General features: G+C 44.7%; 2 protein-coding genes across 3 annotated transcripts; one reads left to right on the top strand and one right to left on the bottom strand.

Annotated features, from left to right (window-relative positions):
* Positions 1-876: 876 nt before the first annotated feature.
* On the bottom strand, positions 877-5,618 carry LOC128073262 (heat shock 70 kDa protein 12B-like). The gene is made up of 4 exons (XM_052667941.1): positions 5,148-5,618; positions 2,836-3,060; positions 2,326-2,497; positions 877-2,049 (listed from the first exon to the last, which is right to left on the bottom strand). The coding sequence occupies exons 1-4, from the start codon at positions 5,616-5,618 to the stop codon at positions 1,004-1,006; spliced, it is 1,914 nt and encodes a 637-aa protein (XP_052523901.1). The 3' UTR covers positions 877-1,003.
* LOC128073452 (uncharacterized) lies at positions 5,602-14,037 on the top strand. Of its 2 annotated transcripts, none has more exons than XM_052668393.1 (7): positions 5,602-5,822; positions 6,757-6,873; positions 10,687-10,767; positions 11,255-11,432; positions 11,968-12,072; positions 12,486-12,563; positions 13,695-14,037. In XM_052668393.1, the coding sequence occupies exons 1-7, from the start codon at positions 5,725-5,727 to the stop codon at positions 13,857-13,859; spliced, it is 822 nt and encodes a 273-aa protein (XP_052524353.1). In that variant the 5' UTR covers positions 5,602-5,724; the 3' UTR covers positions 13,860-14,037. The 2 variants fall into 2 exon arrangements, with proteins under 2 accessions (XP_052524353.1, XP_052524352.1); XM_052668392.1 differs by having other exon boundaries at positions 13,611-14,037.
* Positions 14,038-15,228: the final 1,191 nt, after the last annotated feature.

The raw sequence follows: 15,228 nt of genomic DNA, 5'->3' as shown, positions 1-15,228 counted from the left end.
AGAACAGTGAAAGTCTTCTGGGGTATGTAGTTCTTCTCTTCTGAGAACCAAGTACTCAGAAAAATTGACAGTAATTTTTTAACTCCCAGTCTACTACATGATGTTATGATCATATTATAATCACGTTATGATTATAATCAGAATAGGGGTTGCCAGAGGGACAGGGAGGTGACTGTTCCTCTCTACTCCGCCCTTGTAAGGCCCCATTTGGAGCCCAGGTCTGGGGCCCCCAGTACAGGAAAGATGTGAAATTGTTGGAGACAGTCCAGAGGAGGCCACAAAGATGATGAGAGGGATGGAGCACCTCCACTACAAAGACAGGCTAAGGGAGCTGAGCTTGCTCAGCCTAGAGAAAGAAGGCTGCATGGAGACCTCATTGCAGACTTCCAGTATTCAAAAGGGGATTATAAACAAGAGAGGAATCAACTTTTTACAAGGGTAGACAGTGATAGGACAAGGATAAATGGTTTTAAGTTTAAGGAGAGAAGATTTAGATTGGATGTCAGGGGGAAGTTCTTTACAGACAGCGTGATGAGCTGCTGGAACAGGCTGCCCAGAGAAGTTCTGTCCCTGAAGGTGTTCAGGGGCAGGTTGGATGGGGCCCTGGGCAACCTGATCTAGTGCCAGATCTGGAGGTTGTTGGCCCTGCCTATGGCAGGAGGCTTGGAACTTGATGACCCTTGGAATTCCTTCCAACTCAAGACATTCTATGGTGGTTCTATGATGATAATTATACGATGTGGCTGAAGGCTAAAAGAAACAGATATGGGCTGGTACTTGTGGGAGTTAGGCACCAGTCGAGAAGCATTGTATCACGTACTGACAAGGTGCAGGTGATTCTACTGGTAGTACAGCAAAATGCAAGGAACCAGGGAATCAGAATTGCAAACTGTTTTACTTGTGTGAGAAGAAGGACAGATGATGGACTTCATGGTCCATTTGCCTTTCCATTGTGGCAGCTGGCACCTCCCACTTAAGCCGTGCTGCTCTAAGACTCAAGTATTTACACTGATAAAAAGTCTATTGTAATTGTCTGACTTTGTTTGGAAGTAAGGTCAGTAGCAGTGGCTTTAAATTCAGTAAGCCCAAACTTAATATGCAGAACCAGTTTGCGTTTCCTCCCTAACTTTGTGTCTGGCATTGGTACTGTGCATGAACCAAGCAGTTCCAGCCCTTCCTCATCTACGTACTGTGCATCCTGCTTTTCTGTGGAATAAAAAGCAAACAATGCACTTGTCTGATCTGGTTCTATTGGTGTGAAAATATATTGGGCAGCTTCATTTATACTCACTGACTCCCCAGTTCCCACCAATTTCGAGAAGAGATCTTTGCAATAGACACGGCCATCAGCTTTTGAGACTCTTCGTTTACGAATGTCATGGATAGCTGCATCAAAGTCCCTACTTACACATAGGCCGTATGTCCGAGCACTGATTCTTGAAGTAATAATTTTTGGATTGATTCCAAACAAAACAGCCCCTTTTGCAATGGCAATCTGGGCTTCTAGTGGACAAAATATATGATATTTCTTACTAAAAGCCTGCCTGACCTCATGTCTCAGCATGACGCTGGATGCGAAGCCTCCCACAAGCAAAATGTACTGGACCTTGGCCATCTCAGGCTTGGCAAGGATTTCTCTCAAAGCAGCAATAATTTTTTGGATGCTATATTCAAAAAAGCTTTTCATTTTCTCGTATGTAATCATGATCATCCCATCACACCACACAGCCCCTGTAGTTTTTTCGAAGAAGCGGGAGATGCCCTTCTTTCTTTCTGCAAGTTTGGTCAAATTGTAATAGCAATGCAAGTAGACTGCCTCCCCGTCAGCAGAGCATTTCTGGAAGCTGAAGTCGTACATCATCCGTTGCCATTCGATAGGGTAGCTCTTCACGTATTCATCCCATACGCCATCATCAAACACCTCCCTGAGGAATATACTGAAGTTTTCATCCACTCTGTTGCCTCCCCATCCACCTCCAGACGCCTTGTGTAACTCTTTCAGGCAACGGTTTTCTTGGATCTCGTGTACTGTGATGTCCACTGTGCCACCTACACAAACGCATGCGCACACATGAATGAAGTCAGACCTTCTCCCTAAATTACAGAAGATCCAGCCTTTAGAAGACCCATCCTCTCCTCCCGTTTTTCTGCTCCTCCACAAGACTTCATTAAGTGAGAAATAAAAGTAAAAATTACCGTGACAAGCATGGAAGTGGAGCCCACACTCTGGGACTGCACTGCAGTCCCCCTGCGTTCAGCACTGCAAAGCATCCGTGCTCTGCACCCAGCAAATTTGTACTCATTGAGAAGGGAGAACATTATTACCTCCACAGTCAACGACAACATACTGGATCCCAGGGGAGTCTTCAAACTTTCTCTTGTCACTGCTCTCTGCAAGAAACCCTTCCTGTGGAAGCTGTTTACACCAGAGTGATGCAGCCTCTGATTCCAGGGCAATAATCAGCTTCTCAGAAATCATGTCAGAGATAAGTCCTGCCTGAAATCACAAGAAAAGTATCAATTCAGGAAAGGTGGCAAGATCACTGCTGCACGGACACCATCTGCTAGTGAAACTGCTCTCACCCACCCTGAGGTAATGGTTCTTGCACTTCTGATTTCTGTGGGCTCAGTTCTGCACAGCCACAGGGGAAAGGGCAAAGCTGTTGTTACTGCCAGCTTGGGACATTTTCCTACATACACATCATGGGAGAGTTACCTTTCTGATACACAAAAACTCAAAATACAGACTGTCTAAGTAATGAGAAATTCCTCTTCCTTAATGACTAAAGAAATCTCAGAAGAGAACGTGAGAAGTGGGTTAACTACTGCTTTTACCTCTTTGGCTGCCAGCCGCATGAACTGCCTGGCAGCTGTGCTCCATATGGCTGGGACAGTAATAACCCAAGTGATTTCCTCCAGGTCACAAACGGTATTGGAAGAGGCTTCCTGGATAGTGTTCAGGGCATGTTGCTCCATGTAGCGCAGGCTTTCAGCGAAGACCAACAGGGCAGGAAGGGTCTTTCCATTGCTTGCTTCCAGCCTCATGTCAGAAGTGACTTTCTACAATTGAGAGAAAACAGTTAAAATGTCTCTGGGTTTGTATAGGGCAGCCTCGGGAACAGTCCTGTCCCCTGTACATGAACAATGCACAGAGTGTGTTACGGAACAACGTCCCGTCTCCATATCTCAGTAGATTCCCCAAAATGACTTCAGTATGTGGCTAACAGAAATCTAACTGACACAGGTCTGCCATCAAACTGTGTAACATTTCAATAGGCAAAATACCAGGTTGTATAAAGACCCTGTAGGCCAACCTGAACATTGGTGGGGAGAATCATTCTTTCTGTGTGACACGATACCACATTTCCCAAGCATGTGCATAGAGCCTTCAGGTTGCTCATGTCTTTCTGTGTGTGCAGTTAAAAAAGTATACATAGGAAAAATGTGCATACAAATATCCATCTGTTCTGATTCAGTTTCTCCACAATATAACAGCTTGGGTTTTGGCCCTGTGTGTCTGCATGGGTGTACCCGAATCCTGAGGCAGATGTCTGCTCTAAACTCCCTCCATCAGTTCCTGGTTGCAGGTTCTGTCTAGAAGAAGTGGAAATATTTGCCTGCATCCAAAGACATTTTGGGAGCCAGCTTTCACCACATGTGTTTCTCTGTTCCGCTTTGGCAGTGATCAAAGTTGGCCCTACAGCACAAGGATCATAAACGAGATCACCAAATCCATCAACCTGGGATCTTCTACAGCCATACGTAGGCAGGTGAGGAGGCTGCCCAGCTAAAATAAGAAAGAACTGTGAGGTGGAATCTGTTCCGGAGGTGCAGCCACTGCGGAGAAAGGGAATCTCTGTTTATTTTTGCTTGTAAACTCATTTCCTGTCACTGTTCCTGACTTGGTTAACAGAATAGGATATGTCCTCCATGGACGCTTTTTGTGGAGATTCAGAAATAGCTGACTGGGTTAGGTGTCTGGGAAGTGTTGTTTCCCTTTCTTGTTGTTGGGTTGTTCATTTTTTGGGGGGGAGGGGGACTGGGGGTGAGGGTAGGAGTGAACTAAAATCTCTCTGAAGCCCTTCTGCCCTAAACGTGGCTAGGAGCCCATCACTCCACAGGTAACAACACTGCAGCAGACCACATCATTCACACCTTTCCTGCAGGGGGAAGTCTTCACAGATGCCTCCCATCTCCTTCCAAATCCAGTCAGAGCTCATTGCTTAGCACTGGGAGATTCAGAGAGCAGATGAGACTTCTATCTGGGGCTCACCCTGTGCTCGGGGTTATTCCACGCTAACAAGCACACACAGAAAGACCTTCTGCAAACTCTCACAGTGGAGAAACACCAGTGTAGAGGATATCCACAGTAAAATAAAAAACACAGATCCAAAAAGAACCAGTGAAGGTAGGCAGTGGCCCTTAGAAAGCAAAAACTTCAATAGACAAAAAGCAGGAAGAGGTGAAAGACCTGTGGGGCCCTGGAGCACGGACAAGGAAGCTCTAGAGTAGCATTACATTATTGTGAAGGTGATGAGACACAGGCACAGGTTGCCCAGCGAGGTTGTGGATGCCCCCCTCCCTGGAAACATTTAAGGCCAGGCTGGATGGGACTTTGTACAGCCTGGTCTAAAGGGAGGTGTCCCTGCCTATAGCAGGGGGGTTGGAACTGGACGGTCTTAAAGCTCCCTTCCAACCCAAACCATTCTGTGATTCCATGTTTGGCTGAACAAATCAACCCAGATGTGCTGTGAACAATTCTGAGCAAGCACAGAGCCTTCTGAGAGAAATGACAGCAGGACACGCATAAATTGGCTTCAGCATATCCCTTCAAGGGAGGGAGAGAGAGGCCAGCAGAAGTGCGTAACACGGAAGGAACCCTGTCTACGACCTAGAAGCTGCCAAACTTCAAATCGTAGGACACTTCTATTGTTCCCTGCAGAAGACAATGAATATCACACAAATGAGGAGCCCATAATGCCTTTAGCTTGTGAAGAATGTATCTCATTTCTTCTTTCATTTGACAAAGTGCTCTTTGACTTCTCTGATCCTCACCAGCCAGATTGCTCAGCTCCCTTCACCACTTCCTTTAGCCCACATCCCTCCAATAAACAAACAGCCTTGACTCCCGTGAGCGCTCTACATACCCTGTTGTACAGGCTCATCTTGAAGTTCTGGAAGAAGTACCACTTGTGAGCTTCGCTGGCTGGCAAGCTCTTGTACTTCATCACAGCATCATAGCCAAATTTTGCAAACTCCTGATTCTCATTGAACAGGATGCAGGTGGGTGTCTTCAAGGAATTGTGCCCATGCTCCATTCCCCAGAACACCTGGCGGATTTGGTCTGTGCCTGAAGCAAGGGAAAAACAGTACCCACTGTAGGACGTGCCAAAATCTATAGAAACAACAAAGAGTGAACTGCTGGCCATAGCTGACAGCAGCACAGAGGAGCACAGATCTAGAGTTACAGAGGAATACAACTGGAATGAAAGTGATACTGCTCTGGCAGCAGAAAGAAGCCAGTCCACCCCTGTCCTGACTGGCTGGGGAGAGATAAGAGTGACTGCAGTTACAAGAACAACTGCTATTTCCCGTAAAAAGGAGGAGCTGAAGCTCATTGCGAAAACAAGTGCCTGATTCTTGCAGTAGCCTCCTGTGCACACAGCAGCACAGTCCCTTGTGCTGCTGCTCATTCGGACAAACATTTCCTCCTGCTGTAAGTACATGGATAGATTTACGTGTAACAGCTGCAGCCAACATGAGATGCCTGAAGGAGAGTGGACAGATGCTGATGCTAGAGTGGCGACTTCAGAAGACATCAGGTATGTTGCACTGGGGTTGTCCCTGGGTAAATTTACTGTGTTTAACTCTAAGAGACCTGGGGGCTTGCAAAAAAAAGATCTGCAAACACTTCCTGTTCATGAAATATTTCAGTAAGAGCTTGATTTTCTACTTCATATCGGGTGGAACTTCCCTGTGCAATCACAGAGCCAGTTAGTCCTGCAATAGCATCCAGCTCCAAAGGCTAAGGCAGACATTATACGGATGTGAGAGAAAAAGAAATTGGAAAGAATCTTATGAGCAGCCTAACAGAACTAAGGTCTCAGGAGCATCCTGTCCGTGCAGACTGTGTCCATGCTCCCTGTCCTTTGTTGTGAGGGGAAAGATTGATTTAAATGCAGATTTTGTACTGAACTTTTGAACTCAATGAAAAACAGGTGTCCTCAGTTAAAGTCTGGAGATCAGGTGATCTAGCTGAAAACCAACTCATTCCAGTAAACTGAAATCCATTTCAGCGAGAGAGGAATGGGAAAATCATGGGAGAGAGGGGCACAACAGCTCCTTGCAGCAGTCATGCAGACATGAATTTGCAAAAACTGGTGCATAGGCTCTCCCTGATGCTGTCTTGCTGTGGGAGGCAGCTTGCTGTGTACTCTACCTACCTGAGCTGCAGGAGCACCTGAGCTTGAAACTGTTCACTACAGTTAGCTGATGTTTGGGATTTTCATTACAAAACAGAGAACAGAAAAAGTTAGAAACTGCCAAAACTGAACTGCATCCAGAGGTGTGCTGAACCATCATGTGCCTGTACCCTGGCTCTGATCTATTCACCAGCATGGGTGATGCCATGGAGTATCTGCTCATGGGGCTGGCTGCCTTTTAGAAGGTGCATCTTCAGAGCATGTCATCTTTTTTATTCTTCATTTTCAGAAGTCCCTCTTTTTTTTTTGTTTTTCTTTTTTTTTTTTTTTTCAGAAGAGAAACATTTAATATCCCACAGCAAATATCAATCTGTGGAAGCAATACTTCAGAGAGGGAGACATTAAAACCTGATCTGTCAGAAAGGCTGGAGCAGCTGGGAAAAGAATTTAGGTGAGTCTGGTGACCAGAAATTATCTTTTAAATACTCATTCTTCTGCTCTGAAATGATGGACTCCTGCAGTTTCGCCACTGTCCTTTGTGCTCCCAACCTTTATGGCAAGGGCTGTTAGAACAGTAGGTACCTCTGTGGCTGCAAAGGAAACTCAAGGGCTCTTTCCAGAGACAAAAGCAGATGCTTTTTGGCTGTCGCCTTCCCTGAGACTACCTAACTTGCTGAGGCTGGCAACACTGCCAATAAAAATACAACCCAGCTCATGTCTGGCCTCGTGCAGCCCTAGGACGGCCCTGCAGTGGTGCGTGTGGGCCAGAGCAGACACGTGATTAACCCTGCAAGCAAACAGGCAAGCAAGAAAACTGAGCAACAAAACAAGCAAACAAGAAAAAACTGTGCTGTGTGGCAACACGGTCTTAGTCACAAGTTGCAGATAGGGGGTGTAGAGAAGGCAGAGTTGCAGATGGCATTGCTACTCCAGATGTGTTTTCAGCCATGTAACAGGGCTTGATCCATGTTGCAAAGTTGTGCTGACTGCATTGTGTTTTATCATTTCATTCTTCCTCGATGGACTGATATGCGGTGCGAACAGATCTTTCAGGGATTATTTTGAGATTCAACTACAATTTCTCTGGAAGTCCTGCAGGTACTGTGATTATATGTATTAAGAATTTATATGAAGAGAAAATCATAATGTTGTTGTGACTTTTACTATTCTATTATATTCTATTATATTCTAACTTTGGTCATCAGAGCTCTGTTCTCCGAGGCACATCAAACTAACTTTCTTCTATTTGACTCTATTTGCATGGCCAGGCATAAGCTCCAAGGCAACTTTGTCTTGGAGTGCAGAGTACGTTGCCATGACACGTAAAAGGAAATCATCATGTTGTAATATAAGCTTTAGATTCCATATAATTACCTTGCTGAATAGGCAATGTCTGCATTAAGAAGATCCCCAAAGGTAAAGGCATGCACCCCAAAGGATCGGGAGGTGGTGAAGGCAATGCTGAAAACACTTTGAGTAGATATGCAGAGTCAGACAGGGGAATTTTGGGTGAAAGTTGCTCTCATGGGCTAAGAACACACTGATGGAAGACATTGGTGCTGGAATGGTGGAAAGAAAGAGGGATGCTGTTATTCAGGAAGAAAAAAAAAAAAAAAAGAAATAGTAAATGAGTGATATTTGGAGTATAAAATGTGAATCCTCAATAACTACGGCCAGGAGGGAATAACTTCAATTGGTGTAGCTGGATTTCCAAACCATTCCTGAACACTGCACAGCTTTGTGCAGAAGAGGCTTTCCTGTTGGGATTTCAGTGAGGACAACTTGTGGTATTCTGAAGTTTCTGAATATGGTTGGAGTATCTTTAGGGCCATGAGAGGCTTTCTGATGTGCAGTTCTGTATAGCCTGATAGTGAGGACAGTAAGTAGGAGAAACATTCACATATTCTGAAACCTAGGAGATTTCTTCAGGAGTATCTCAAAGTTTGAGACTTAAGTTGATGTCAGGCAAAGGTTCCCAGACTGTGGACATAGACTCAAATAATGGCCAAGTTTAGAATCATAGAATCATAGAATCACCAAGGTTGGAAAAGACCTAAAAGATCACCCAGTCCAACCGTTCACCTATTCCCAATAGCTCCTACTAAACCATGTCCCTCAACACAACATCCAGCCTTTCCTTGAACACCCCCAGGGTCGGTGACTCCACCACCTCCCTGGGCAGTCCGTTCCAGTGCCTGACCACCCTTTCTGAAAAGTAATACTTCCTAATGTCCAGCCTGAATCTCCCCTGCCGTAGCTTGAAGCCATTCCCCCTGGTCCTATCACTAATGACACGAGAGAAGAGGCCGACCCCCAGCTCACTACAGCCTCCCTTCAGGAAGTTATAGAGAGCAATGAGGTCTCCCCTGAGCCTCCTCTTCTCCAGGCTGAACAACCCCAGCTCCTTCAGCCTCTCCTCATATGGCCTGTGTTCCAGACCCCTCTCCAGCTTTGTTGCCCTCCTTTGAACACGTTCCAGGGCCTCAATATCTTTCTTGCAGTGAGGGGCCCAAAACTGGACACAGTACTCGAGGTGCGGCCTCACCAGTGCTGAATACAGGGGAACAATCACCTCTCTGCTCCTGCTTGCAACGCTGTTTCTGATGCAAGCCAGGATGCCATTGGCCTTCTTGGCCACCTGGGCACACTGTCGGCTCATGTTCAGCCGAGCATCAATCAATACCCCCAGGTCCATTTCCTCTACGCAGTCCTCCAGCCACACCGCCCCAAGCCTGTAGCGTCGCCTGGGGTTATTGTGGCCGAAGTGCAGGACCCGGCATTTGGCCTTGTTGAAACTCATCCTATTGGCTTCAGCCCAGCTCTCCAGCCTGTCCAGGTCCCTCTGTAGGGCCTCGCTACCCCCAGGCAGATCCACACTTCCAGCCAATTTGGTGTCATCTGCGAATTTACTGAGGGTGCACTCGATGCCCTCATCGAGGTCATCAATAAAGATATTGAAGAGGACAGGCCCCAGCACCGACCCCTGGGGAACACCACTCACAACCGGTCGCCAGCTGGATTTGATTCCATTTACCACCACTCTCTGTGCCCGGCCCTCCAACCAGCTCCTTACCCAGCCAAGAGTGTATCCATCCAAGCCTCTGGATGGATATTATTCTTGTCTCTGAGTTAGTTTGCCTAATTAAAGAAAGCTGTCAGCAAATCCATGTAGATTCAGATTACACCTCCCGCATTCAGATCCCCATTCTTCATTTGTTCTCAGGTCTATTTGAGTAATATTGATAGCTTCTCACATCTTTAGGTAGATTGCTGCATCTGACCTTTGTATGAGGCAGGAGGCAAGCAGCTCTGACCCTCCCCACAACCAGAAACACGGGAGCTCTCAGGAGTTAACACTGGGTGTTTCTGAATTTGCTCATCCCTGTATTGTCCTTTCACCTAGGGACAGTCATTTTTCTCCAGTAAACATACTGCATTTAACACCTCCAAATTTAGACTCCAGAAACAATATTTCTGCGTGCAGTAATGAAGGTAATTTAATTGGCAGCTCATAGGCTTGATGGGATAATCCACAAGATCAAAATATTAATATGAGATGGTATAGTTTACTGTGAAGGGAGTGGAAAGAAACATGGCAGAAGAGGTCTCCTTTATATTAGAACTGTATGAGATCTACAACACAAAAATAAATATAACTTCTAAAAAACTCCAGTAAATGATAAATATATATATATATATATATCACTTTCATGGTGTGAGTGTGCCACAGACCAAATACCTAGGCCAGTCTTCTTGCTGCCACTACCTGACCTGGGTTTATTCTTTCAAAAGAGCATTCTGTGACTCTTTAGACTCATCCACTGGAGGAAAAGTTGATTGAAATTACCCAGACATCTGTAGAGAAACAAATCCAAGAAAACAGAAAAACTCTGACAGGCTTGGGATGTTTGATGATAATGTTTTGAAGTTAAAGAAGAAAACTGTAGAAGCGATGAGATTCCAACCAGAGGAGAATACCTGTGTTTTTCTCAAGCCCATTGCTGTCGTCTTGTGTCACCTCTGATCCTTGTAACCCCACCTCCCTTTCTTCTACTCGAGGTAGCTCTGCCCTTACTCTACGTCCTAGGTGGGAGCTTCTGGGGAGGTTATTTAGCTGGTTATGTGATGTCTTTTGTGGGTGCTCTACACCTTCCCACCTGACAGCATTTTTATTGGAATTTGGGGGACTCAGTGGGGACAAGTCTACCATTATACCAGTATCCTATTACAAAGAAACACATCTCACAAAATGAACTTGTTGCAGTGCATCTTCTGGAAGCATCATCCAAAAAGAGAAAGAAAACTATGAGAAGCTCCAAGAGAGGATCAGAGATCTAGAGGCACGGTAAGGTATTTGTTCACATCACATTCCTGATGCAGTGTGTGCTCTTACACTGAAGAGCCAGATAGCCAGATACTTCTTGTTTCCCCCAGTTCCCCTTAGAGACTCTTTTTTTCTTTTTTTTTTTTTTTTTTTTTTTGCTCTGTTTTGTTTGAAGACAGCCTAGGCATCCTCTCCCCAGACTTTGGATTCTGATTGCTGGACGATAGTTTGCTTTGTCCTGGAAAGGAGATGTTCCCAGGGTGAATATGTTAATAAAAGGAATCAGCTGACAATGACATAAATACTGCTCTTTGATCATATTCTACTCTGACCATGCAAAAATGAACTGGTAAAGCAGTATTTCCCACACGAAAGCTGCTTGTTCTCTAGTATGGTACAGCTAGGAAATACGCTGTAGAAAATATGGCATTTATTCTGTAAAATAGTTACATTAATCCACCGTTTTGTCTTATCTTAGCTAACTTTTTTCATACCTTCCTCATTCTAGAAACGAAAAGCTCTTGTCTAAAGCACTGAGCATGCACAAGCAGTCAGAGAACTTGAATGACCCTTTCCGCTTGTCTGCTGTGCTGGATATGTATAGGATGCTTAAGCTACACGAATGGGGAAAATGCTGGAGCAGCTCAGCCCGTTTGTCCTATCCAAAGGCCAGCAACATAATTAAGGTTTGTTCATGTCCACTTTATCAATCTGAATCTTATCAAGTCGATATACTATAGCCAGTATACCAGGCTTTGAGCATTTAGTACTTCTGTATCAGCCAAGATTGGGCACTAACGAGACTACAAGCTCTGTTGTTCCAGTCAAGCAGGGCCTGTGTAATGCTATAGAGAGAAAAGTGACAGAGACTTCTTTCCTCCTGCCTTTCAGAAGAACATGTTCAAATCCCAGTCCCGTATCTCACCCATGTTAAGGAAAACATGATCCAGTTTCCTTATGGTTGATACTTTAGGTACGGTATGGGAGATCCCAGTCTGATGGATGACCTCTGATCCTCAGAGTGTTTAAAGGAAAGCACCAAAATGGTAGAATTTGAAGGACAAGGGTGAGGTGAAGCATTTATTAGCACATGCATACTGAAGAATGGCCTTCAACATGCAAACAGCTCACAGAAATGTTTATTTCCCAGGTATTAAAGAAGCATTTCAGTCAATTAGGGATCCCGGAGTTTACTGATCAGATGTTCTCTTTACATTACAGAAGCTGTTTGATGCCTGTGAGAGAGATATTGAGAAGAGAAAAACTGGCACATTTGAAATCCTTGGCTTTCCACTTTCACATGATGCTGCGAATACCTGCAAACAAGTACTTAATATCTTTGTGTAACTGTGCCCAGCCAGTGGGATTACAGGGCTATCTTTATTTAGAGCTCAGCTTCTGCTAGGGATGCTGTTCAAAATATACTGGTAAAGACAGCAGGGAGAAGTTACAAGCTGAGAGGGATGGGGGAGAGGAAAGGCAAGTTTCAGCAACCCTTCTGTATCCCGCAGACACATGCAGTCCTGCATGTTAGAATTGTATCTGAGCACATTTACAAATGCAGAAAGCATTTCCCAGATGCACGTTGCTTTTATAGGATCTTCCTCCACAGCCTGAAGCTGGAGGCTTCTCTGTTTCTAATTGACATGATCTGAAAAACACAAACTCCCAGTGCTCAAGGAGTGAACTGCTCATGTCAACACGCTAACAGTCCGCTTTGTGCTGTGCTTGGTTTTTAGGAGCTGATGCCAGATATTATGAAACTCTTAAGATATGGCTATTATCTTAACGACTCGGGCATTAACAAAATTATTAAGGTAAGTTAAAATGGATGCCAGGATTAAGGGGAAGGATTTAAGTTTCTGGCATGTCTATGCAGTTTGTTACAAAATGGAATATGTCTCGCTTCTGTTTGGAGTTTTTTTCCACTTGTAAGAGGGTCTTCCTGCCCAGATACTCCCCTATATTCCCATAGACACGGTCAGAGCTACACCTAACATTTTACCTCCCCGGCTCTGCATCAGGAGCAGTGGGGAGCAGCAAGACAGGCAGGGCAGGTGCCCTCATCAGCAAGGGTACAGTTCTACAAGACCAAAGCAAGGTGAGCAGAGCAGGTCTGGTGACAGTGATCAGGGTGAGACACAGAGAGGTGATCACCAACCAGGTAACAACCAGCCCACAGTGACAAAGCAAGCTGAGGCTGAGATGAGAAGTTGGTCTATAGGTCAGATGAAACAGCATAAAGCTGGGCACAGGCACCCTTCTGATCCTGAAGCAGCTCCTGTGCTGGGTGTGGGGGGCATGTGGGTTGTGGCCCCCTGTGAGGCTTCCCATAATTTCTCATGTCACTCCTGCAAGCTTTGCTGTTTTTGCAGCAGTCTGATCCAAAGTTGTACAGCCATGCTGTATCAGAGCTGACTCTGTGCACAAGCAGTCAAACCCCTGGAGAGGCAGGGGAAAGCTTGCAGAAGCTGTTGGTGTGTTCAGAGCCCAGTTGCAATCCAAGTGAATTACAGTCCAATTTTTTTTCCCCCAAGAAATACAACTAGCAGCTTCATTCTTTTGCATCATGCTGGGCCCTTTCCAAATTTCAGCCTTGATAAGCTCTTTGTGAAGCTCTCTTGTATATGAGGAAATACAGACAGCTGCTGGATGTTGTTATGGTCTAGAAGCCAAGACTTAGTAAGCAGAAGGTCCTTTTTGGTGACACTGGGAGCCCTGTCTGTCCCACTTCAGCTTTGACAAATGAACTTCAACACTTGGATGATGTGGGGCACATCTGCATCACAGAATGTGAGTAGGGAGGCAAGGTCCGCTCATCTAAGTCATACTATAAAGCTGTGAAAACTGTTCTTGATTTTCAGCATGCTGATGTTCCTCTGAAAAATATCGAACAAGAGCAATTTGCAGTGAAGTGCTGTAGAGTTTTCTGTTTGCTGCTTCTTCAGGACTCACCAGTTAAGGCTGTGTGGAACATACATGAATGCTCTCTTCAATATTTAGAGCACGTGGACCAGCAAGACTTAAAGTACTGTAGAGCAGAGCTTCGAATTCTATGGCCCATGCTGATGAATGAAGTAAATGTCATTGAGAGAGGTGTAGTGTGGAATTAAAAGTAACAAGGCTTTAATGTCAAGCTTATACTTACATGACCATAAGAAGATTAAATAGCGGTTGTACAATTTGTTGCTTTTCTTTCTCCTGCCTGCTTTTCATATCTAGTTAAATGTTTCTGGCTTGGAACACCAAAAATAAACTAATATCAAACACCTATTAAAAAGCAAAAGTGTTTCCCTTGGTGGAGTGCATAAATTTTATCTAACTTTGATTGTCACTATCTCTAGACAGCATTTGTGTGGAAAGAGAACCTGTGTTTCTAGCCTACCTCATCTGTTCTTTGCAGATTCTTTTATGGCCTCAAGTTCCACTAGGGGAGGTTTAGGTTGGATATTAGGAAAACTTCTCCAAAAGAGTGGTCAGGCACTGGAACAGGCTGCCCAGGGAGGTGGTGTAGGGTGGGACAAAGAAAGGTATTATGAAGAAAAGACCTTGCAAATGAGTAAACAAGCTTGGTAGCTATTTGCACCATACACATCCACAGACAGAAATATGGTTACATTTTTCATTTATTTTCTCTGAATCCTCTTTAGAAACCAGTGAGATAACACTGGTGGGGCAACCACAGTGGCCTAATTTTGAAATACATAAGCTTACTCAGTAGGAAAGCTTAGAATGTAAAACACTTTGAAAAGATACTTTCTTTAATGAGGCTTTAAATAAAAGTAACATTATAATAAACACAGCTACAAAAAGCAATGTGCTCAACCAGTGCTGAATATACAAGAAGCATCTCAAAATCGCTGCCCCATATTAACATGCTGGTAGATGCTTTCAAGGAATTTGCTTTTTCACAAGTGGACAGGCCTGAACCCCCACAGTCAGCATCCCACAGAGACTTTATTGTTGGGTTTCTAACAGCAATGTGTTATCTGAAACAACACTGAGAACACAATTGCCACCCTGCCAAAGAAGATCCAGGGGAGAGCTGGGGCACAACAAGGCTTGGTGGCTGTGCTCCTCAGAAGAGCTGACCCTGTGATGAAGAGAGGTGATGAGCCAGCACTGTGCAAACAGGGCCTGCTTAGGAAGGGTTGGCAGGCTTTCTACACAAAGCCTTCCCAATTTTCAGGTTTCATTGAAAAGTCTGCAGACTTTCATACAACTTGGTCAATCTAATTCTCCAGGATTTCTCAAAGCTTTTGAAAAAATCTTTTACCACAGGATCTCAAAGTATCTAAGCTGTCATGGGGCAAGAGAAGGCCTATATGAATAAATGATTGGCTAAAACACAGGGAAAAGAGGGTAAGAGTAAATGGAGAAAAGACACCTATGGAGTCTGGCAGAGTCTTTGTAGTTTAACAGGGTGGAGAGTGGCCTTGAAAAGAATGAGCCAGGAGGTTACAGTTTTCTAATATGAAATGA

Source organism: Tympanuchus pallidicinctus, unplaced genomic scaffold, assembly GCF_026119805.1.
Source record: "Tympanuchus pallidicinctus isolate F22 unplaced genomic scaffold, pur_lepc_1.0 scaffold8, whole genome shotgun sequence".
Lineage (NCBI taxonomy): Eukaryota > Metazoa > Chordata > Aves > Galliformes > Phasianidae > Tympanuchus > Tympanuchus pallidicinctus.
Note: the sequence above shows the minus strand (reverse complement) of the source record. Positions and strands in the feature narration are given on the sequence as shown.